The 24442-nt window shown below is 41.3% G+C and overlaps 2 protein-coding genes across 7 annotated transcripts in view; one reads left to right on the plus strand and one right to left on the minus strand.

Moving 5' to 3' along the window:
- Positions 1 to 24442, plus strand: part of IDUA (alpha-L-iduronidase) — a 68506-nt gene that overhangs the window by 9943 nt on the left and 34121 nt on the right. The gene's annotated exons all lie outside the window — the stretch shown is intronic.
- Positions 511 to 22703, minus strand: SLC26A1 (solute carrier family 26 member 1). Of its 2 annotated transcripts, XM_072619909.1 has the most exons (4): positions 22550 to 22703; positions 8397 to 8453; positions 5705 to 6342; positions 511 to 2585 (listed from the first exon to the last, which is right to left on the minus strand). In XM_072619909.1, the coding sequence occupies exons 2-4, from the start codon at positions 8446 to 8448 to the stop codon at positions 1062 to 1064; spliced, it is 2214 nt and encodes a 737-aa protein (XP_072476010.1). In that variant the 5' UTR covers positions 8449 to 8453; positions 22550 to 22703; the 3' UTR covers positions 511 to 1061. The 2 variants fall into 2 exon arrangements, with proteins under 2 accessions (XP_072476010.1, XP_072476012.1); XM_072619911.1 differs by lacking the exon at positions 8397 to 8453.

The following is a 24442-nucleotide window of genomic DNA, read 5'->3' on the forward strand; positions in this document are numbered from 1 at the left end:
CCTCTAATAATTATAGTGACATTTTAAGGTTTACAAAGCACTTCCCCCACAACAGCCTTGTGAGGTAGACTTTGTGAGTATCACTCTCCCCATTATCCAGGTTAACAAACCGATCGATGCCCAGAGAGTTAAAGCAGCCTGCCCAAGGTTGCCTGTTTAGTAATTGTGAGAACAGGAATTTGCACCCAGATCTCTTGATTGAAAGTCTAGCGCTCTTTCCTCTATACCCGCTGCCAATGACACCACAAAAGTGTGTGGAGAGGGGTGGGTGTGTTATGACAGGAAGAGGTGAGTAGGGTGAGGCTACATGTATGGGGGTGTCATATGTGGGTATGTCAAGGAGAGAGCAAAGTGCAAGGGCTGTCTGTGAGAAGGACAAGAGCTTTTTGAAGTTTATGAGTATGTGGACATAGGTGGGGGAAGGGGAAGCATTTGTACTTTTGAGTACTTTGCCCTCCCCAAGACAAGGAAACTACTACCCATTATAAAAGCACACAGATAACTACAATGTGGCATCCATAGAATCACAAAATTGCTGAGTTGGAACGGACTCTTTCTAGTTCAACCCAAGCATTCAACAGGCATTTATTGATCACCTACTGTTCAGAGACCTGGGCCTGGGTTGGCCCAGGACAGACAGTGCTATGTGCAGATGCACAGTGTATCTGTAAGGCGCACTTGGGTGTGGTATCTTTCTGTGACAGTTTTTCAGACCTTAGCACCTCCTCTTCCTCAGTATCTCTAACCCAGGAGGGAAAACCCCAAGCTGACAGACCTCAGGCTTTTGTTCTTTTTAGATAATAGAAAGTAGATGTTCAATAATGGTTAGAATAATTTTTTTCTAAAAATGAACATTTCTAGGATCATAGGATTGATAGCTAGAAAGGACCATTGAAATGATCAGAGGCTCAGAGAAGGCCAATGCAAGGCTCCTCAGCCTGTAACAGTGACAGAATTTGGACTCTCAACAGTGTTTGCTTCCAAAGCAGGGATTCCAGGCTGCCTCCGGCCCTCCTAAGGCTCTGTGGCTGGCCCTTAGGAGCCATCGGGGGGTCTGAGCCCTAAACGGTGGAGTCCATCATTCGCTCCCTGGCCCGGACAAACTGCACTGCCCCGTGCACGCTGTAGAACAGTAATTCCTTCACGCTGGGGTCTTCGTTACCAAAGAAGCCCCCTCTCTTCAGAGAGTCTGTCACGGATGGGTTGCAGCCTGCGAGGAGGATGGCAATGTTCATGACCCTGTAATCTTTCCGTACATTTTTCAGTGTGCTAACACCAGCAGTGTCTAGGAATAGCACTGAGGAGCAGTCGATGATGATGGTGTGAAATTCACCTTGTTTAGGGACCAGGTGACAGGTCGTGTCCCCTTGGCCCAGTTCTCTAAGGACTCCCTTTTCCACATGCCTCCCATCCACAGTAGACTTCCCCCTCTCACACTTTTTCTTCTTTGCTGCTTCTAATGAGGGGTCTAGGCCTGTCATCTTGTAGAGAGATTGTAGGAAGAAGTCCTTGTTTGCATAGTACAGGGGGGCCTCAAACCGAAATATCTTGATCTTGGGGACAGGGAGAAGGTTTTCGTATTGTTTGCTGTCCTCGTAGAAAATGGTATTCTCAATCTGGCCGAGCAAGGCCACACGTGGATGCTGTGTGCGGCCCACGACACAGAACATGGAGAAGAGGATACCCACCAGGAGCCCAATTTCAGTGCTGATGAGGGCACAAGAGGTCATGGTGACGCACCATATCAAGGCATCCATTTTGTTCACCTGGTACTGCCTGGGCACATCTCTGAACTTCCACAGAGCTCCCTTCAAGCTGACGATGATGATGCAGGCTAGGACGGATTTCTGTAAGGAGTAGAACAGTGGAGCCAGGAACAGCAGCACCAACAATACCACGGTGGCACTAACCACACTGGACACTTGGGTGTGGCACCCTGTGGAGGTCTTGACTAGGCTTTTAGCCAAGGCTGCACTGGTAGTGAAGGAATAGAAGAAAGATGGGATTATGTTGCAGAAGCCAACCGCAAACATCTCTTGGTTGGCCTTGATGGTGTAGCCATAGTCCTTGGCAAACATCTCAGACAGTGAGACCGTGAAGGCAAACCCAATGACGGCTATGGGAACCGCGTCTAGTGCTACACGGTGCATGAGTCCAAAGTTGGGTGCCTTGGGTGGAATGAAACCGGTTGGAATGTCTCCAGAAATGCTAGAGCCATATCGCTCATGGAGATTCCCAAAGTGAGACACCAGAGTGGCAGTGATGATGATGACTAGCTCTGTGGGGAGAGGAATCTTCATCTTTTTCTTATACCTGTCCATTAGCTCCTTGGCTGTCACCAGCACTGTTAAGCAGATGGCACTGGTGATGACATCGCAAATGTTTGCCTGGGTGATGTTTTGAATGATGTTCACCCATGTGGTGAGGAACATGCCATATCCCTGGTGACGGGGAATCTTTATTCCAAACAGGTATTTGACTTGGGAAGTTAAGATCGTTAAGGAAGCCCCAGTTGCAAAGCCATCCAGAAGAGGTTGTGAGAGATATGTGGAGACAAAACCAAGCCGAAAAAGTCCCATGAGAACCTAGAAACAGAATATGGATTGTTAGTGGGGTGGGGAAAATGGCAGGTGAAAAATTTAGGAGCAAATAGTGAATCTAGAACTACACATATTCAAACACAAATAGGGGTCAACAACGTATATAAGGATCCCTGCAGGCCACATATGGACTTTGCTTTAAAATGTAATGTTATCAATGTTTTATTAAATTTTTATGTTTTGTGAAATACTTCTCATTATATTTTAATATGGTTTGGGCCACACTTAAGATGTTGCTGGCTGACTTTTGGCACTTCTGCTTTTGAATACAGAATGTGGAACTTGAAAGGACCCCGGAGACCATACAGTTCAACCCTTCCATTTTATAGTTAAGAAGATGGAGGTCCAGAGAAGGAACAGGCTTGTCCAAGGTCATTTAGTGAGTCAGCGTTTGAAACAATGTCTCCCCCTAGCAGCATTTCACCATTCCTGAAATTTCACCATTAAAGAGGCATTCCTTTCAGTGAAGGCATGAATCTACAGTGGATCGATTACATGTGTAGAGGTGGAAAACATCAAAGAGGGGAAAGGGTTTATATCTAAAAGGTCCCCATCAAGACTTACAGGAACTTTAATCAGGAAGGTAACCCAGACATTGGTTTTAAGCCATACTTTCCCACTTTCAGTGATCCATGGTTTTATCAATGTGGGTTTTCCCTGCATTGATACAAATGACAGCCCCAACATGGATTCTGTTGATTTAAGACAGTCTGTTTTGGGTTGATGCAACTGAAAAATTTCACATGTGACAGTAGAAAGAAAAACTTCACATATCATCATAGAAAGGTTGAGGGACTTGGAATTAGGAGGGACCTGCATTCTAATCCTTTTTCTGAAATGCTGTGTTCTCTTAGTTTTTATAAGGGTGGCCTGAAGCTAAGAGTTGTGAAATTGCTTTGCCCAGGTTCACATAGAGAGTTAGTGACAGGGTCAGGATTGGATGCCTTGTCTCCTGACTCCCTGGCCATACAATTTCTTCATTACACCAAGCTGACTTTCCTCTTAACAAATACACTCCTGGGGCCCAATACTGCCTTCTGGGCACTATTATTACTAACAAGAGAATAATTTTCCCTATTAATATTGTGCCCATGGGGTGTGGAATATTGCATTCGGTATCGGATCTTTTTTTTTTTTTTTGCCACATTGAGAAATTTTTGATGATTTTTTTCCCTTCTTTTTCTTGAAAAACATTCTTTGTCTAAAGGAATGGCTTTCTGTAGGAGGAGGAAAGTCGTGGAATACAGGGAAATTTAGGTGATGTAAAAGCAAAATAAATCGATTTTTAAAAATCTGTTTTAAAAAAATTATTGCCCTTATGGTACAGCCAGGCTACTCTGCTTGCTGTCCAAGGAGTAGAAATTCAGAGGTGGGGAACCTTTGGACTTGAGGCCACTTGTGGCCCTCTAGGTCCTCAAGTATGGCCTTTTGATTGAATCTAAACAGATGTGAAGTCTGGATTCAGTCAAAGGGCTGCACTTGAGGACCTAGAGGGCCACACATGTGTCCTGGAGGTTGCAGGCTCCCCACCCCTGGAGTAGATAGTTCTTCATTAATTCCTGATTCCACATTTGTGCTCCTTCCTGATGTTTCCCAGTCTTGGATGGGAGAGCTGTGTCTGAATCTTGGCTCTGTCATGTACCAGTGCAGGGCAGGTCTGTTCATTTCTCTGGACCTTAGTTTCCTCCTTGGTAAATGGAATCGTAATCTTGGCACCATTATTCTAAAGAATACCATCCCTTTTGTGAGGAAAGTCTGATGTGGCTGCTGTTGGCACTATCACTGATGCCAGTATTGCTAGGAGTGCTGGGGGTTTGTTTTGACACTCTTACTCGGCAAAATGTCATCTACCCTTCACGCCTCCTTCCTTTGTGGGCTGAGCTCCCCGAGAGCTCACTGTTTGTACCTGGCAGATATCAGGAAGTCATATGCTGCCCAACATTTGTGGTTATCTTTTTATGTCTCCCTTATCTCAGAGATAAACCAAGGAAAAGCCCAGCACAGTCTTATCCTCTCCTGCTGATATTGAGCCTGTAATAAAACCACAGACTTGCAAAGTGTCAGAGCAGGAAGGGATCTCAGAAACCTGAACCTGGGGTCCACAGACCTCTAAAGGGTGTGGGGATAAATTTTAGGGAGGTCATGAACTTGGGTGGAAAAAAATTACATCTTTATTTTCATGAACTTCCAAATGAAATTAAGCGTTCCATTCAATGTGATTGAAAAAAATAATTCTGAAAAATACAAAAAAAGAAAAAAAATTTTTAAAAGTAATTTGGGAATATTTAAGAAAATAAACAAAAACATAATAAAATATATAGACACTATTTTTTAAAAACCTGATTCTGAGAAGGGGTCCAGAGGTTTTGCCAGATGGCCCAAGGGGGCACCTGATGTGGAAAAAAGCTTAAGAACTCCCAGCCTAGTCCAGTTCTCTCCCTCATTTTACAGAGAGGGAAACTGAAGCTATGGTAAAGATTATAGTTTTACATGACTAATAATGGAAATATATTTAATATGCTTGCACATGTGTGACCAATATCAACTGTATTCTGTCTTGGGGAAGGGAGAGAGGAGAAGTTTAGAACTCAAAATCTTATCAAAGTGAATGCTGAAAACTAAAAATAAATAAATAAATTTTATAAAAAGATTATAGTTTTAGAACTGAAAGGACCTTTAACATCATTTAGACCAATTCTCTCATTTTACAGATGAAGAAACTGAGACCTCAAGAGACTTGCCTAGAATCAAACAGTTAGTAAAGGGAGTGAACTGTTAGAGGCAGAAAAACAAATCTTTGTTTTCATTCATTAGTAGTCTTGGGCTCTGCCACTTACTAGCTATGAAACTCTGGGCATGTGATTGCATCTCTCTGAGCATCAGTTTCCACTTCTAAAAAATGGGGCTTTGGGGAACATCAAATGACATAATAGTTATGAAAAAAACTTTGTAAGAGTAGATAAATGGTCATCCTTTTTTCTAATGCCTTATTATGCTCTGAAGGTGATTCTGGGTTCTTGAAAGTTATGTCAGTAAAGTGTTCCCAAGCAAGAAAGGATTTGATTCAGTGGGAGGGAGTCTTTTTGTTGGACTGGGAATCTTACCTGATAGACCCCCGCCAGGAAAGTCAAGGCCGTGGCAATGCTGATCGCGTAACATTCCTTCCCACATTCTGGACCCATGCCCCCCAGAGGCAGGTCAGAAGCTGGGAAGGTTCTGTTGCTGCCATTTCTGTCAACGGGGAAGATGTCTTCATTTAGGTCAAACCCAGCCAGCTGTAATTCTCTGTCTACCACTTGACCCACCATAAGGCAGAGCAGGCTGAAGATGCCCACAGACACGTGCCGGGATGTGCCCATTAGGAAGTAGATGATATTGGCGAAGAAGGATGTATAGAGGCTGTAAATGGGCTTCAGACCTGCAAGCAGGGAATAGGCAATGGCTTGAGGGACCAAGATGACCCCAATGACGAGACCGGACATGATGTCACCCACAATGTATTCTCTGAAGCGGTACTTAGGAAGCCAGCCTATCACAGGAAAGAAACCCAGAACAGCATCTTTCAGCCTTGCCGGGGTCAGGGAGCAGTTCCTCCTCAGTTTGGCTTTTGCCATCTCTCGAAGGCTCTTCTGAGATGGAGCTTGTCTCTGGATGAGGATTGGAATCTGCAGCCCAGGATCTGCCCTCTCCAGCCCAGCCTGCTCATCCATCTCGGAAGCATTCATACTGTCCACAGGTGCACCTGCATGAGAAAGAAACAAGTGTCAGCCAGAAGCACTGCTGCTGCCAACTTTAGGAGACTTCAGCTCCTCCCAGATGTCCCAGTCCAAGGTTCCTGTTCTCTTATTCTTTTATTTTTATAAAAGGGAGAAGGTGGTGTTTCATTTACCATGGGTTCCCAAAGTTGGCAATATTGCTCCCTGGAGGGCACTAGAACAATCCAGCCTTGGCTGCAGTTGCAGGGCATTGAATAAAAATAAGGGGGTGGTGGAAGCATAAGGAAAGAAAAGAAGAGAAGAAAAATTTGAAAAACCATTGGTATATGTTTCTTCTGTTGTGTAACAGAGTTAAAGTCATAGTGAGAACATTATTTTCCAAATACACAAAATGCAAGTTATAACTGATTAGTGGTCAAGTTCGCTGACAAATCTTGACAAGCAGGTGTTGGTAGGTGAACGTGTTGTGCATTGTCAGGAAGTCCAGCATGCACTGGCAGAAATATATGTGGTTAATGTCTTGTTTGTAATATGATACTATACAGTTACATGACACAATATCACATCATCAAAATTTCAATGTAGGAAAACCACAAATTTACAATAAATTATTAAATTTAAGATCCATCATTTAAAAAAGAATCTTAGATTTTTTTGAAATGACTCAACGTTCAAAGATACTACTAAAGGGGGGCACTGAGTAATTTTTTTTTTAAAAGGGGGCTGTAGGTCAAATGAGTTTGGGAACCTCTGATTTAGACACTTAATTTTCAGTCTCACATTCTTTACATACCACATAGATCCCCAGGGTCCTTTAAAGCACATTTTTGTAGCTGCTATCTACATGAGGTCTTTCCTGATACCCATCCCTTCTGCCTCTTACCTTCCCCCTTCTGCAGGTTTCTAGTTCCTTCCCTCTTAAATTTACACCGAATAACTGGATGGACATACATATACATGTAGCATTCCTCCCCATACAACATAAGCTTCTTGAAGGTAGGCATTGGATTATTTCCACATTTAAGTTTCTATCTCCAGCATTTGGGACAGTGACTTGCATGAAGTTGACACTTTATAAATATCTTTGTGTCTGTTTACGTAGTTTATATAGCGCTTAAACATTTTTTATTATGAACTTGACAATCACAAACAAACGTGCCCACAGACAATGGATTCAAAAAATATTATATGTGAAACTATGCATCTATTTCTTATAGCTTTTTTAAAAAGTATAGATCCAAATTAACACAGCAATTCCAACAGTGCCCTGCTTGTCCTCTGCCCTTTTGGATAGCATAGTATTTGTGCATCACTTACAGAATTACACACTTGCCACTAATAGGTTTTTTTTTTAATATTTTATTTTCTCCAAATGACATATAAAAACAATTTTTAACATTCTTTTTTTTTAAGTTTTGAGTTCCAAATTTCCTCCCTCCTTCTCTCCTCCCTGAGATGGTAAGCAATCTGATATAGGTTGTACGTGTGTAATCATGTAAAACATAGGTTTTTGCATCACTTATATTTTCAGATCACAGGCCATTTTTGGACTCACCCACCATTTGTGGGCAGCCAGGTGGTGCAGTGAGTAGAGTGCTACCTAGATATTTAGTACAACCTCTTTGTTTTTTCTTAGCAGATGAAGAAACTGAGACATAGAAAAAGGAAGTGACTTGTGAGGTCACCCCATAAGTGGTAGGACTGGGAAATGAATTTAGGTTCTTTGACTCCAGTTCCAACACTTCTATCATTATTGCGAATTTCCTTTCCTTTCTTGTCACACACAGACCTCCAGGATTTTTGCTTTTCAATACTTTAAGCCCATTATTGTTGAAAACCTCCCCTAGGAGGCAGCTTCCAGGTGGATGCTGATCTCACAGTCTTTCCCTGCACTAGCTTCATTCTCCATCTGCTTCTCAGTACTTCTCAGCCTCTCCCTGATCCCCTGAGTGTGTCTTCTCTTCTATTTTTTGTTATGTTTTGTGGGAAGGATGGGGGAGAGGGAATTTCTTAGCCATCACCTTCCTAACTTCGTCATTGCTCTCAACACCAAATTGATGCCTTGTACTGACACACTCACCCCAAATCTCTGGCGTTGTCTCCACAGAGCAGTTCCCAGCTTCCAAGAACATTAATTCTATGTAGACAGAGCACAGACTTAATTAGAGAGGACTGCCTTGCCAGCCAGCTTGCCCGTCATGTGTTACCATTGCAGTAAACATTCTCATTGGTCTCAGGTTTTTTTTCCCTGATTCATACTTTCAAAACAAAGTATGATTTATTGATGGTCAAGAGATCAGGGTCCTAGTCTTGGCTTTGTCAATTACTAGCTGTGTGATGTCAAGCAAGCTCTTCTTTCCCTCTCTTCAACTATTTTTTCCTCCTCTATAAAATGAAAAAAATTAATTTAGATTAAAGTTCTTAACCTGGGGTCCATAAGCTTATGTTTTTAAAACATTTTGATAACTGTATTTCAATGTAATCAATTTTCTTTGTATTCTTATGTGTTTTAGTATATGCACTTAGAAACATTATTGCACATGGATAACCTATATTAAATTGTCTACTACTGCCTCAGGAAGAGGGGAGGAGAGGGAGGGAGATAATTTAGAAGTCAAAATTTTAAAAAAATGTTAAAAATTGTTTTTAAAATAATAAAATAAAATATTTTTAAAAACCCAAACATTTTTCTTAGGTTGGATCCATAGGCATCCACAGATCAACTGAGGCACAAAAGAGGTTAAGAACCCTTGGTCCAAATCAGTGTTTCACACACCAATTGAGCTAGGAGCTGACATCATATTTATGAATCTGATTAGTGCTAGTCTAGGGAACCTTGGGACATGGAACACCTAAAGAATAATCAACTAATGATTTGATATCTACTGGTAAAGTGTCTCAGATGTCTGTGCTTCATATGATATCACTGGACATTTTATCAATGACTTGGATTGGATGTTTATAAAATTTCCAGATGCCATAAGGCTAAAAGAGATAGCAAAGTCTTGGATGAGAGTTGAATTCTGGGTTAACTGAAAGGCTGTAGGATGAAGTATGTTCTTTGCTATTCTTGGCATCAGAAGACTTGAGTTTCAGGCCCCACTTAAGTGCTAACTACCTATGTGACATTAGGCAAGTCACGTCCCTCTCTGAACTGCAGTTTCATCATCTTTTGTCATTTCTTATAGTGTAATAATATTCCATTATATTAATGTAACACAATTTGTGTAGCCACTTTTTAAAAAGTGCACAATAATTCCATACATCACTTTCAAAACTGTCCCTCTTCTCTATGTTTCCTTAAAACTTCCTTCTGTTTCCTTCTGAACATTAAAAAAAAAAAGTTTCAATGGCCCTTCTTTTTTGGGCATATATTTATTTCTTTTTCTAAATGGCATAGTGGATAGAGTGCCATGTCTGAAGTCAGAAAGATTCATCTTTCTGAAGTTCAAATCTGATCTCAGACACTGGCTTTGTGACCCTCGGCAAGTCACTTAACCCTGTTTGCTTCATTTTCCTCATTTGCAAAATGAGCTGCAAAAAGAAATGGCAAACCACTCCAGTATCTTTGCCCTGAAAACCACAAATGGGGTCACAAGGAGTCAGGCACAACTGAACAAACCTCTTCCTAACCTCTTCCTCCCCGATTAAAAACTGAGAAAACCTCTTTTAACAAATAAGCATAGTCAAGCAAAATAATTCTGAACCATGGCCCTGTCCAAAAATGCATGTCTCCTTGTACACCTTGTGTGTGTCCATAATTACTATTCCAGGAGATGGGTAGCACTCTTCACCATACGTAGGTCCTCTGGAGACCTGGTTGGTCAGAGTTCTTACAGTTCATACTACCCAAGGATTCTCTGAAATCATCTGTTTCATCATCTTATGGTGTAATAATATTCCATTATATTAATATATCACAATATGTGCAGCCGTTCCCCGTCTGATGGACAATCTCTTAGATTCTAGTTCTTTACTTTTATTTTTTTCCCCTTTGAACCATGTTTTCAGTATCAAGACCCTTATTTTATTTACAGCAATCCCCTCCCTCACCTTGGTATTGTTTTCATTCTCTTTCTTAACACCTCCCATTCCAGATTATTTCCCTGTTGGCTTGTGTGTTTCTACACCATACTGTTTGTGTATGTGTGCTTGTGTGTGTGTTCAGCCCTCCTTTGCTTCAGATAAAAATGCGCTTCACTTCATGTTGACTCACCCATCCCTCCTCCATGTTTGTATAGTCAAACAAGAGGAAACCAGGTGGTGCAGTGAACATGTTGTAAACCAACCTCAGATAATTCCTGTCTTTGTGACCCTGAGCAAGTCACTTAAACACTGTCTGCCTTAGTTTCCTCCTATGTAAAATGGGAATAATAATAGCACCTGCCTCTCATGGTGGTTGTGAGAATCAAAATGAGATATTTGTAAAGTGCTCAACAAGCCTTAAAGAGCGATATAAATGCTAGCTATATATTATTATTATAATATGTAGATATTATTATTATCATACATATCTTCTCATGGACCCCAAGTATGAGAAAAAGCAAGTTCCATCACTTTCTTCCTCCTTTCCTCACAAGTATAGAAATTTTTGTAGAAAGGTTAACCCCCAAAATAGAATGAATTTACCCCCAGGTCCTCTGTTTTTCTTGTTTAATTCCATCAATACCCTTTGAAGATATTAAGTTTCTGAAATGGCACTTGGTCCTTCTCCCCATTAGAATGTTAGCACACATCATCGCACGGCCCCTTCCAATTTCTCAAATAAGTTTACCTTTCTAGATTTCTCTTGACTCTTGTGTTTATATTTCAAAGTCCCAACTCATCTCAGGTCTTTTTATCAGAGAAGTCCTCTCTTAGGCCTGGAAAGACTTATATGAACTGATGCTGAGTGAAAGGAACAGAACCAGGAGAACTTTGTACACAGCAACGACCACAGTGTAAGAGGACTTTTTCTGGTAGACTTAGAACTTCATTGCAAGGCAAGGGCTTAAAAAATTCCCAATGGTCTCTTAAGGCAAAATGCCTTCCACATACAGAGAAAGAACTATGGAATTTGATCACAGAATGTAGCAGATCATTTTCTTTTGTATTATGTTTTGGTTTGTTTTATGATTTCTCCCATTCATTTTAATTCTTCTATGCAACATGACTAAGGTAAAGATGTATTTAATAGGAATGTATGTGTAGAACCTATATAAAATTGTATGCTGTCTCAGGGAGGGAGGGGGGAGAGAGGGGGAAAGGAAGGGGAAGGAGGGGAAAAAAATCTAAGTTATATGGAAGTGATTGTAGAACACTGAAAACAAATAAAGTAAGCAAAATTAAAAAAAAAGAAAAGAAAAGTCTTCTCTTGAAGAACTTGGAAGTCTCTTTAGATCATTCCTTGCTTGGAAGTCCACTGTTCCATTAAAAGTCTATCCCTGCCACTCCCTTTTTCTTCTCCAAGGCTGATTGTGATCTTTGCTGGGAAAGTTACACTTGGTTATAAGCATCACTCTAAGCTTCTTGGAATATCGTATTCCAAGATGAGATACTGACCGTAATTCCTTAACCTGTAATTGTTTGTATCTGGTTGATTACACTATTTTTTTCTTTAATGTGGAAGCTTTGGATTTTGGCCCTGATATTCCTAGGACTTTTCCTTTAGAGGTTCTTTCCTTCTTGTCTTTCCTTTGCCCTTTGCTTCAAATAGATCTGAGTAGTTTTCATATATGATTTGTCAAAGTAGAGTGTCTAGGTTTTCCTTTTTTAAAAAATATATTTAATTTTCCCCCCAATTACGTTAAAACAATTCAAACAGTTGTTTTGATGCCAAATATTTTAAATTTTTTTCCTTTTTTTTCCAATCTTTGGATTTCATTCAAATATTTCTTGCTAAAAATGAAATCATTCATTTCTGTTTGGTCTGTTCTGGTTTTTAAGCAGTCTGTAACTTGGATAACGTTTTCCACTTGCTCTTCTAAGTTACTTGTTCCTTTTCCTCCAGAGTGTTTATGTAATTCTTTAAAATCTCCTCCTTTTCTTCTAAGTGTTCATGTAGTCCTGGTGGAAACACCATCATTTCCACTGAATCACCATTTGTAGTTGTTATCAAATTACTGATTCCTTTTGGGAGCAGAGGTTTTGGGACACCTGTAGGCCTATAATCATGTTTGATAACAGTTGACATTGTGTTTGATGTTCTTAACCTTTGGCTTTAGTTCCTGAGCAGAATCTTGGTGTCAAGGCCATGCTCTGTATCCTGCTACACTTTGAAGCTGGGTGGTTGGCCCTGTCCGTTTTTGCCTTAGGTCCCCTGCATTTCTGGGCTAACCGCCTGACTCCTAGGCTTAGGCCTTGTCCCCTGATCTTTGGTATACGAAGTGCTGTATCTTTAGGTCGCTTTCTGGAGTCTTAGGACCCAGTGAATAGAGACCATGGAGCCCTTGGGCCTAGGCTGTCTGTGTTTGAGCCTCTTTGGTAGCTCCGGGTTCCTAGGGGTCCCAAGCTCCTCAACACTGGGTTTCCTGACCACATGGTTTGTTTGCCTGTGCTGCTCCTGGCCTAGTTGTTGGCCTCTTTTTTTACTGTCTACATATTTCTGCCTAACTTTTTTTTGTGCATTTCAGGGGTGGAAGAAGCCAATTATTGTAGTTTCTCATGGGATTTCTTGATCATTATTCAGTCTGGTGCAAATATGTTTTTGCTAACGTAGTCATGAGGGAGCCGGGTCATCTGCCTCTGTTCAGGCAGTTATCTTGGCCAGAAGTCATAATAATAAATATTTAATTGAATTGTGATTTCAGCTAATATCTTAGAAAGGATTTTTCTCATGAAAACCTTATTCACATTGCCAAAGAACAGCTGGGTTCTTTGGGAACCCTAGGAAATCTGGGACTTGTTAGTCTCCACCCCCTTCCTGCTTCAACATTCAGTAGTAACTGTGTTAAATTTAAACAAGAAAAATTCATTTCAACATACAAACATCCAACACCTGATGAATGCAGGGGACCATGCTCCCAGCTGAGGAAGAGGAGGTATTGCCATAAGACACAATCCCAGCCCCCATGGCACTTAGCTTGGGAGGGAAAGAACATAAACAAACATTGATGATACAAAACATTGCATGGTAGGGGTGAAAGTAGAGTGCTGTGTGCAGTCTCAAAGGAAGGTTATTAGTAACAGGAAATCAAGGAAAGCTTCATGGAGACAGAAGTCATTGAGATGGGGTTTGAAGTGCTTGGTAAGAATTTAGCAGGCAAAGAGTGGGACAGAGTATTCCTTGCCTGAGGAATGGAGAGAGAAAAGTCACAGAGGTGGGAAATGACACATCTTTGAAGGACTGGAAAGAATTGTGCAGTTTGGCTAGAGCGTAGAATTTGAGGAGCGGGAGACTAGGTTGGAAAGACAGGGAGGGATCAAATGGTTTGTTGTTCAGTCATGTCTGATTTTTTGTGACCCTTGTGGACCATAATCTCCATGGGGTTTTGGCAAAGATACTGGAGCGGTTTGCCATTTCTTTCTCCAGCTCGTTTTACAGATGAGGAAACTGAGGCAAACAGAGGTTAAGTGATTTGCCCAAGGTCCCACAGCTAGTAAGTGTCCGAGGCTGGATTTGAACTCAGGGGCTCCTGACTTATCCTCTGAGTCACTTAGCTGCCTCTAGAGCCTTGAATTTGGAGAGACTAAGAAGCCTGAATAAACTCATTAACACACACACACACACACACACACACACACACACACACACACTTCCCTAGTGCTGCAAGATTTCCAAAGCACTTTGTTCACTACAACCATGCAAAGTTTTCATTTCTGTCTTTTTAGCCCCAGAGCTCAACTCAATGCTGGGCACATAGCAAACACTTAGTAAGTAAAAAAATGCTTGCTGATGGATTAATTGACTGATTGAATAAGGTAGTATATTATTATTATCTCTAGTGGACAAATGAGGAAACTGAGGTTCAAAGGTCAGAGGACTGACATGACCAGATTTGTGCATAAGGAAGCTAATTCTTTTGGGGGTGTTTATACAATAACAACTGGTACAATTCCCAAAAGTACAGGCATGGTAAGGAGAGAGATGTCTAGGAATACTAGATGGGCAAATCAGGGAAACGCTGTCGCTACAGTTTACTTAGATTTCAGTAGGAGTTGTCTGTCTTTTGTTTTCCAAGAGGACCAGTGACATCACTGGGTGATGTCTTGACTCTTGAGTAAATTAAAGTGAGGCAGAGTTGTGCAAAGTCATCAGCCTCACTCTCTCTTCCAGAGTCATCAGGTGGCTTGGAATGCACTGGATGACCTTGGGGTCTTCAATTTCTGACCAAGCTCTAACGATGCTACAATGCCTGCTTCAGTCATCTTTAGTGGCCATTGGAACATATTGTTCCCATCCACCCATTCTGCTAGGGGAAGTCTTCACATGCTTGGAGAAGACCTCTGCTTAATTCACCAAACAAGTCTGAAGCTTATCAGTTCCCCTCAACCTGCTTTAGCTTGTCTACCAAGACCGTTTTACAGGGGTGTGGCCACTGCACATGCTACAGCTTCTTGGAACCATAGTTCTTTCATGCTGTTTTTGTAGCTGATATGGAGAGAGTAGGGGCTCTTAATCTTTTTGTGTCCTGGGCCCCTTTGGCAGTCTGGGGAAGCCTATGGACCCTTTCTCAGAATCGTGTTTTTAAATAATTAAAGGAAATGCTAAATTTCATTTACAAATTGGTCAAAATAAAGATGTAATTTTTTTTCCCATCCAAGTTCCCAGAGTTCCTGATATTTTTCTGTGGATCACAGGTTAAGCATCCCTGGGTTGGATTCAGAACTGGTTAATATCCTGACTTGATGAGTCAGCCATTAATGGGCTGATGTCACTTGGGGGGGGGGTCCTTCCCTAGAGTCCTCCAGAGATCTCCCCTTATTAAACATTTGATTAATAACCTCAACAAAGACAGAGATGGCATCTTATCAGATTTGCAGATAACATAAATCCAAGAGGATTAACTATCATGCGAGATGACAAAGTCAGGATCCAAGAATCTCCTAACAGGCTATTCTTTTGGGCTAAATACAAGAAGGTGAAATTCAGTATGGATAAATATAAAGGTTTATATTGGATTCAAAAAGTTGGCTTGGTAAGTATAATGTAGAGGAGAGGTACCCAGCTAACTGCTGGCCTGAGAAAGATTTAGGCTCAATTTAAGTCGAGTATGATATTTCAACCAAAAGAGTTTTTATTATGATATTAAACTGCATTGACAGTCATATTGGCCATATCCTTTACTGATCAACCCTCATAGGGAATATTATGTTCACTTCAGTTTAGGAAGAACTGTGACCACCTGGGAGAGGCAGTGTGGTGTAACTGATGGCAGGCTGGCTTTGGGGTCAGAAAGTCCTGAGTTCAAGTTCTCTGACCTATGGTGGCTGTGGGAGTCTGGAAAAATCACTTAACCTCTCAGAAGCCCAGGCACCTCTCTGAGATGACAAATTATACAACATGTGTGACTTTGTTGTGGAGGGAATTCCTCATTGGGAGTTCCCGAAAGCAATGAAATAACCAAAAAATAAGCTGAAGGATGGCCATGATGGTAAAGGGTCCTCAAGATCATGGCAGATGAGGATTGATTAGAGGAACTAGGGGCTGGTTAGTTGGAAGAAGAGAAGACTTAGGAAGAATAAAAATTGGAGCTATCCCCAAATGGAATGGAATGTCCCTTAAAAGGAGCTACGTGGCACAGTGGATAGAGAGATTCCTCTTCGAGTTCAAATTCCGCCTCAGACACTTAATAGCTGTGTTACCCTGGGCAAGGCACTTAACCTTGTTTGCCTCAGTTTCCCTATCTGTAAAATGAGCTACAGGAGGAAATGACAAACCACTCCAGTATCTTTGCTAAGGAAACCCCAAATGGGGTCACAGAGTCAGACCCGACTGAAACAACCAAATGACAGCAACAAAAGTAGAACGGGCTACTCTCTCAAGAGGTTATCCTTCTCCTTTGCTGGGGGTCTTTAAGAGAAGCCTGGATGACCCCTTGTAAGAGATGTTGTCATAGGGATTCCTGGTCAGATACAGGTTTGACTATATGGGCTCTGAGGTCCTTCTGGCAGTGTTACTGACATTTAGAAAGGTCCTGCTTCGCCATCTCTGCTGTCACTGTCTCCTAGAAACCCTGATCCTCTGGATTCATGATATGGAGATTCTAGAGAGAGCTGTGGTGAATGAATGATAGAGCCCAGACAGAGTCAGGCTTAGACATGGATGAGGTCACGTCTCAGGAGTGCAGTATGACCATATGGTAAAAGTTCACCACACTTTTTAATTCTTTGTCTGAGAGTGAAATATAACTAATGAAAATTAAGTGGCCCACACCTTCTAGTGTTTCTTCCTAGCATACCCTAACTTGCTTTCAACAATAACTCATTCACATCCCAGTCAGTTGGTCAATAAACACTTTTTATGCTGTCAGTCGGGCATCAGGCTAAGTGCCGGTTTTCACAGGACCATAGAGCATGTCGTGGCCTTTGGAGACCAAAGGAGAGGAGTCACCTTATCTGTGTGTTTGATCTGGGATGTCCTTTAGTGTCATGATAATGGTAGTGACAACTCATGGTTCTGCAGGAAGTCTCCCTGGCACAGTTCAGAATTCTTCTTATTCCACCATCACCAGACCCCCACCTCCTTTATTGATTGCCTTTCTCTGGTTCAAACAGCTTGTAGGTACACTCACACACTCACACCCATCCATGTACCCCTCCACCCCCATCCACACATACTCCATTCCCCAAATACTAGGGCAGAGGGAATGTAATAGTAGTAATTCCCATTTCTTGAGTGCTTTAAAGTAATTTTCTCACTGCAGTTCTGTGAGGTAGGCTTTGCAAATAACATTATCACCATCACCATCACCACCACAACCACTACCACCACCACCACCATCATCATCATCTCCATTTTACAAAGAGACTGAGGCTTAGGGCATGTGTGACTTCCCAGAATCTCAGAGTTCAAAGGGACATCAGAAGCCACTTAGGCCAGGGGTTCTTAACCATTTTGTGTATCTGGGACCCCTCTGGCAGTCTGGCAATGCCTTCTCAGAATCATGTCTTTAAATGCATAAAATGAAATTTGTAGGATTACAAAGGAAATCGATTATGTTGAAATACAGTTGTCAAAATATAAAAAAATTGTAACCCTTTTTTTTTGGTGAAGAACTCCATGAGAAAGAACCCACTGTCTCTCAAGACAGTCCATTACCTTTTTGTCAGTCAGTAAAACACACATTTGTTGTTATTGTGAATTGTGTTTTCAGTTGTGTCTGACTCTTTACAACTCCTTTTGGGGTTTTCTTGGCAAAGATACTAGAGTGTTTTGCCATTTCTTTCTCCAGCTTATTTTACAGATGAGGAAGCTGAGGCAAACAGGGTTAAGTGACTTGCCCAGGGTCACACAGTTAGTGAGTGTCTGAAGCCAGATTTGAACTCAGGAAGAAGAGACTTCCTGATACTAGGCCAGAATTCTAATTAGGTGCTAGGTACTATACAAGCAAATACAGCTTAAGTTCTGGGGATACAAAGAAAGGCAAAACATCCCAAGACCTCTTTTCTCAAGGATCGTGCGTTCTAATGAGGGAGAAAACATGTAGATATCTAGTTCTCTACATCTACATCTGTATACATAGATAAGAATATAGGGATAGATAATTAGATATAAAATAAACTCTGTGTAGAGTGGATCAGGGTCATTTAAAAGGGGAAGAAGACATTAGGAATTGGGGGACTAGAAGACGTCTCTTGCAGAAGGTGGGATTTGAGCTGCATCTTAGAGAAATCCATAGAAACTAAGAGGAAAATGTGGGGGTCAGGGCATATCGGGTATAGGGGACTTCCATAAAGCTCTAATTGTTGGGCAGTTGTCCATATGTTAACTGATGCAACTGATCACAATGAGGAAAATGCTGGATTTTTAGTTAAACAACATAGGTTCAAATCCCTGTAAGACCTCTGTGAGTTTGATTAAGTCAGGTAACTTCTTTGGGCCTCAGTTTCCTCATCTGTAAAATGAACGGTTTGGATGGGGTGACCTCCAAGGTCCATTCCAGCTCCAAATCTATGGTCCTCTGGTCTATGGGGAAAGAACTAGAGACCAAAATGGACTATAACTGATTGCTAAAATTGTGGGTGCTTAGATTGGGGAAAAAAGATGCAGGGAACAAAAGAGGTATTAGGGTAACACATAGTAGCTTTCTTCAAGTACTTAAAGGACTATCATGGGAGGGGTTTGGGCTGGTTCTGTTTGGTATTAGAGGGCAGAATTAAGAGCTCTGGATGGAAGTATAAGTATGATAGAGCCATAAATAGCAATTTTTGTGCCTGGGGCAAGCATAAGCTTTCAACAGGGGTAGGAATGGGAAGAGACCTTGGGATATTCCCCTCAAGTTTATCCTAGTTATGTTACAGAGCTAAATTTCAGCTAAAGAGAAAGAATTAAAATTGTCCAAAAATAGAAAAGACTGCCTCAAGAAGTACTAAACTTCTGACGCAATGTGAAGTGAGCAGAACCAGGATAACACTGTACATCATAACAGCAATGCTGAATGATGATAAGCTGTGAGTGACAGCCATTCTCAGCAATCAGGCTGAGTTAGGATGAAAAATGAAATTCTTTTTGGAGAAAGAATTGATGGAATCTGAATGGAGACTGAAGCTTACCTTTTTTTTTTGCTTTCTTTATTTTCTAGGTTTTTTCTGGTCTGTGTGTTTTTCATAACATGGCTTATATGAAAATGTTTTGTATGACTGCATATGTATAATCTATATCATATGGGGAAAGAGAAGGGAGGGAGAAAATTTAAAACTCAAACTTTAAAAAAAAACAAATGTAAGTTATTTTTCCTCGTCATTGGAAAAAATAAAATTTTAGTTTTTTTAAAGTAGTAAGCATTCCAACATGGGAATTATTTAAGCAGAGGCCATCTGAATACTTGTTGGAGTTGCACTGGGTGAAAAGTTGGACTGGGTGACCTCCCAGGTCCCTTTTGACTCTCAGGACCCTGTAATTGCAAACTATTGCCATTCCTTTGGATTATACCCTCATCCCATTTTAAAATACATATATTTCTAGGAAGAAAGGTACTTCTGAACACCACTCATTTATTAAATATTAGAACAAAGATGAATGGCTTGAAACCGTTAATGCAATTGGGTACTAACACCTTAAGGGAAATTGGTTTCTAAGAACTTTCCAAATGACAGCCCCAAGAGAGTGTTTTCCCATGTGTGAACCACAGTAACAAAATTTATTGTGGGAAAAAAAAACTCACAGTGAGAATAGTTCCTGTTTCTATAATGCTTTAAGTAGTAGTTTTCCTTTCTAGAGCTCTCTAAGGGAGGGGTGTTATCTCCATATTACAGATGAGAAAACTGAGGCTCAAAGTGGTTTTTCAGTGATTTATCCAAGGCCACACTGCTTTAAGTGTTGGAACCTCCTTGCTTAAATAGAAAACCGTCTTCAAGTTATCTAGGTAAAGATTTAAGTTTGTTCTACTTGCCCCTAAAGGGCAGAAGTCAGAGCAATGGGTAGCCACTAAGTGGCATAGTGGATAGAACACCGGACCGGAAATCAAGAAGACCTGAGATACCTGCTTGCTGTATGCCCCTGGGTGAGTCACTTAATCTGTTTGCCTCAGTTTCCTCAATTGTAAAATGGGGATAATAATGGCATCTACCTCTCAGAACTGTTGTGAGAATCAAATGAGATAATTTTTGTAAAACACCAAGCGTAGCGTCTGGCACATAGTAAGTGTTTAATAAATGGCTTGTTCCCTTCCCTTTTTCACCTTTTCTCTTTTAGCTTGATCTGACAAATAGAACTCTCTCTAAAAAGCAGGGGTAAGGTAATGAGTTCCCTATCAGTAGCAGTGTTCAAGCAGAGACTGACAGCATCCCTGCTTGTGTGCAGGTATGATGGCCTAGATGCCACCTCTGAACTGCTGGGATTCAGTGAGCAAAAGTCAGTGTTATAAATCACGCACATGGGTGGAATATTGTATCTGCTGCCAAAGGCCCCAACCTCATTAAGCAATTTTAGCCTAGATTTTAGATCAAATCAGATTTCTAGGCTAGATTAGATTTTAAGCATTTTTGAAATGCTGTAAAACGCTTCCCAAAATGGGAGGGAATCACCTTGTTCTACAAATATCCTCCTACAACACTACAACACCAAGCTGTGTTTCTTCTGTGTTTGAATGTGATAAGAAGCACACACCCCTTAACGGGACCTGCCTGGAGTGAGCACAACATTTTGAGGTTAAAGTTCTTTGCAGCCTCTGGCCTTTAGGAGGAAAGGTACTCTGCAAGCTCATATGGAATGGAAGCAACACTTTAAAAAAGTTCCACGGTTTAAAAATTCAAATCTACCCGCAGTGCATCTTTTCTTGCCTCATTACTGGGATTGCAGGGAAAGTTAGCATTCCTTATGATTGTGAGGATGATAGCTGACATTTCCATAAAGGTTTTAGGAAGGGAACAAGCTTTTATGAATCACTGATTATGTGCCAAGCACTTTACAAATATTATCTCATTTAATCCTCACAACAACTCTGGGAGGTAGGTTCCCATTTTACAGCTGAGGAAACTGAGGCAGAAAGAGGTTAAGTAACTTGCCCAGGGTCACATTGAAGGTAAGTGTATGAAGCCAGATTTGAACGTGGGTCATCTTGACTCCATGTCCAGTGCTCAGACCTCAGTTTGATTAAAAATCATAGTTGCTTTATTTTTCTTGCTTTTGGGGGGAGGGAGGGATGGGCAACACAGCTTACAGAGAAATAGGTTTTGCATGGCTTCACTGTAATGTGTTTCGTATTGCTTGTCTTTTCAGTTGGGTTGGGGAGGGCAGGTGGGAGAGCATTTGGCACTCAAAATTAAAAAATGAATGTCAAAAAAATAAAAAATCATAGTAGCCCCTCTCTTCCCCATATAAAAGGAATCTACCTTGTCCTACATGCACCCAGGAGAAAAATATATCCAGGTTTTTTCTTCATTGTTAACACAAAATATTGAATTCCATGTTCTAGTAATACTTCAGTCTTCCTTGTTAATAAGATGTTTGGTGTTAGCCCCACGCCACAGGTGTCTTGTCCAGTTCGGGTTCCTAACAACTCAACCAGTGTGAACCTGTTCATGCCAGGGGATGTGCAAGGGACTAGACACTGCTGCCTCTCGGAGCACACCCAGCACAGTTTCTTGATCAGTTGTAATTTAGAATAGTTATAGTGAAGGGAAAGAAGGTGGCGAGGGGGGGGGGGGGGGAAGGGTGTTGGTGTTAAGTGTGAAAGCGGGGACATTTTTCTGATTAATACTCCCCATCTCTCAATTTTAATTTTCAGCATCTAACCTTTAGTTAAAATGATGCCAAGCTTTTAATTTTTTTTGGTGCCATTTAAAATAGACAAAAGGAAAATGCCAAGATTGGGAAGATAGGATAGAATCAAAGACTAGAGAAGGAGGAATGTGTCTCTTGTAGGCACAAGAGCAGGCAATGGGAGACTTAGCCACATTCCCCTTGCATCCCGAAATTTAATTTAGTATTTTATTTTCCCCCAGTTACAGACAAAAACAATTTTTAGCATTTGTTCTTAAAATTCTGAGTTCCAAATTCTCTCCCTTCCTCCCTCCTCACACGCCTTCATTGAGAAGGCAAGCAATTCAATATAGGTTTTTATACATGTGTAGTCATGTAAAACATTTCAATAATAGTAGCGTTGTGAACGAAAACATATACCAAAAACAAACAAACTAACTCAAGAAAAATTAGAGTTAAAAAAGTATGCTTCAATCTGCCTTCATATACCGACCGGTCTGTCTCTGGAGACGGTTAGCAGCTTTCATCCTAAGTCCTTCAGAGTTGTCTTGGATCACTGTAGTGCTGAGAACAGCTAAGTCAGTCACAACTGACCTTACAATATTGCTGCTACTTTGTACATAGTGCATCTCACTTCGTATCAGCTCATATAAATCTTTCCAGGTATTCCTGAAATTTAGATCTGGCTGAGATGTTAGGAGTCCTTCAGTTCAACTGCCCACCCCCATTTTACAGGTGAGGATACGCAGTCTCCCAAAGTTAAGACACTTGCCCCTGGAGGCAGTAAGTAGAACCAGACTCAAAATCCATTTTTTCCCCCTTTTGCTACTTCGCTCTTTTACTTATGCACCTTTAAAAAAGAAGGAAAGCACAGACTGAGTTCTTCTTACCTGGGGAGAATGAAAGGCTAACGTTCTAGCCTGAATTAGCCCCTCAGAAATGGAGGGAAGGAGGATTGACTGCAGCACCATGGGGAGTGAATCTCTGGGGAGGACGACTAGGGCATTGTCTTCCATTGGCCATAAAGTGGTCCTGGCCTTTCAGACTGTGCCAGCACGTGGGGGCCAATCTAATCCCTCCCTCCTCCTAACAGCACCCAATGGGCACCAGGCTTGCTGTTCAATTATTTACCCCAAAGATCACTGACTCATGTGTTTTGCAAAGACAAGTATTACCTAAGAGGGCTAATCTGGTGGGTTGTCCTGTAATCAGAGCCTCACAAATAGCAAGGGTTCTTTGGCATCTGGGAAGAATAACGAACTTACTTCACATGATAAGGAACTTGGAGGAGAGTTTGTCAGTTCTGCCGTTTTTTATTAAAGGGCCTTTCTCAGTCTCTAGAACAGAACCTGTAGAATTGAGCTGAACTGCGTGGATAATAATTGAGTCCTATTATGTGCCCAGCCATGTGGGAGCCTAGAGAAGGGAAAGACTTGGATCCTGTCTTCAGGGAGCTTATTGTCTATGGGAATCGGAAGAGGAGCAGAGAGCACTTGGGGAGTCCTGGTGTCAGTTTATCTAGGAGCACAAGCGGTGTAACCGTTAGACAAGAACACTGAGAGCTAGGACATCTGGTTTCTTGCCCCGTTGTACCAGTGACGTGTTACCTCAGTCAGAACCAGCTAACTAGGGACGGACCTGTGCTTGGACCCAGGGCACTTACATTTAGAGGGTAAAAAACAAATAAACAATTAGCACATAATTAGGAAGATTAATTAGTTAAAATAGGAAGTTACCAGAGGTGAATAGTATCACCCACATATGAGCCACACAGCAGAGGGTCTTAATCTGGAGCCCACGGACCCCTTCTGACTCCATATCTAGTTGTTCTCTCTCCTGTCACCTCTCTGCCTATGGAGAGATGTCAGGGGATCTGTGAAGCTGGAAGGGAAGCAAAATTACATCTTTATTTTAATTTTTCATTTGCCTCTGACTGAAAGTTTACAGTACTTCCAATCATTTAAAAACCTTATTCTAAAAAGGAGTGCATTGGCTTCACCAGACTGTCAAAAGAGTCTGGAACCTAAAAATATATCCATCCCTGGGTGTATCCCCTATACATGGTAACAATTAACTGAATTTGCCTTAATTATTTTTTATGTTATTTTCATGTCCTAAATTTCATTGACTTTAGGCTCTATTTCCTGATATTCACTCCTTCTCACTCTGCAAGATCACACTGTCCCTGCACCTCCTTCCTCTAACTGGTCAGTTCCTGCAGGAACCTCCATTTTAAGGAATGTGCCCAGGCCTGCCATGTTCCCTCCTTTATTTCTCTCTAGGCTCTGTTCTTGACTCTCTGGATTTCTTTTTCCACAATACCTCTCTCTCTTCCTTCATCTGCCACCTCTCCCCCTTCTTATGTGTTGTTTTCTCCTATTCTAATGTAAGCTTTCTGAGGGCAGGTCCTATCTTCTTTTCTGTTTATATTGGTACTGCCAGTGCCTAGCATTGATCTTGGTACAAGAGTAAGCACCTGATAAATGTTTGTTGACTCGATGACTCAAAATCCACAGTTCTATAATTCTAATTTTGTGAAAATGTCTTGGGAAGATTGTACTATTGAATCATAAATCCCAGGCAACAAACAGCTAACTTACTGACTTTACTCTCTGACCTTTCTGGGTCTTTCCTTATTGTCTGTGGTTCAGTTTGCTCAGCAAAGATTAAGGTTGCTGAGTAGAAGTTAAAGATTCCTCTGTACCCTGAGCCCTTTACTCCCTCCCCCCCCCCCCCCCACCTTCATGGGGAATTGCGACTGTGCTGGGCTCTCTGCTCACCTA

This window comes from Notamacropus eugenii, chromosome 6 (assembly GCF_028372415.1).
Source record: "Notamacropus eugenii isolate mMacEug1 chromosome 6, mMacEug1.pri_v2, whole genome shotgun sequence".
Classification (NCBI taxonomy): Eukaryota; Metazoa; Chordata; class Mammalia; order Diprotodontia; family Macropodidae; genus Notamacropus; species Notamacropus eugenii.

Coding starts and splice junctions, on each gene's coding strand:
- SLC26A1 (XM_072619909.1), bottom strand. CDS start 8,448: ATGTTCTTGGAAGCTGGGAACTGCTCTGTGGAGACAACGCCAGAGATT. Junction 6,343..8,396: donor GACAACGCCAGAGATTTGGG/GTGAGTGTGTCA, acceptor TTTCTCATGCAG/GTGCACCTGTGGACAGTATG. Junction 2,586..5,704: donor TCCTGGCGGGGGTCTATCAG/GTAAGATTCCCA, acceptor TTCTGTTTCTAG/GTTCTCATGGGACTTTTTCG.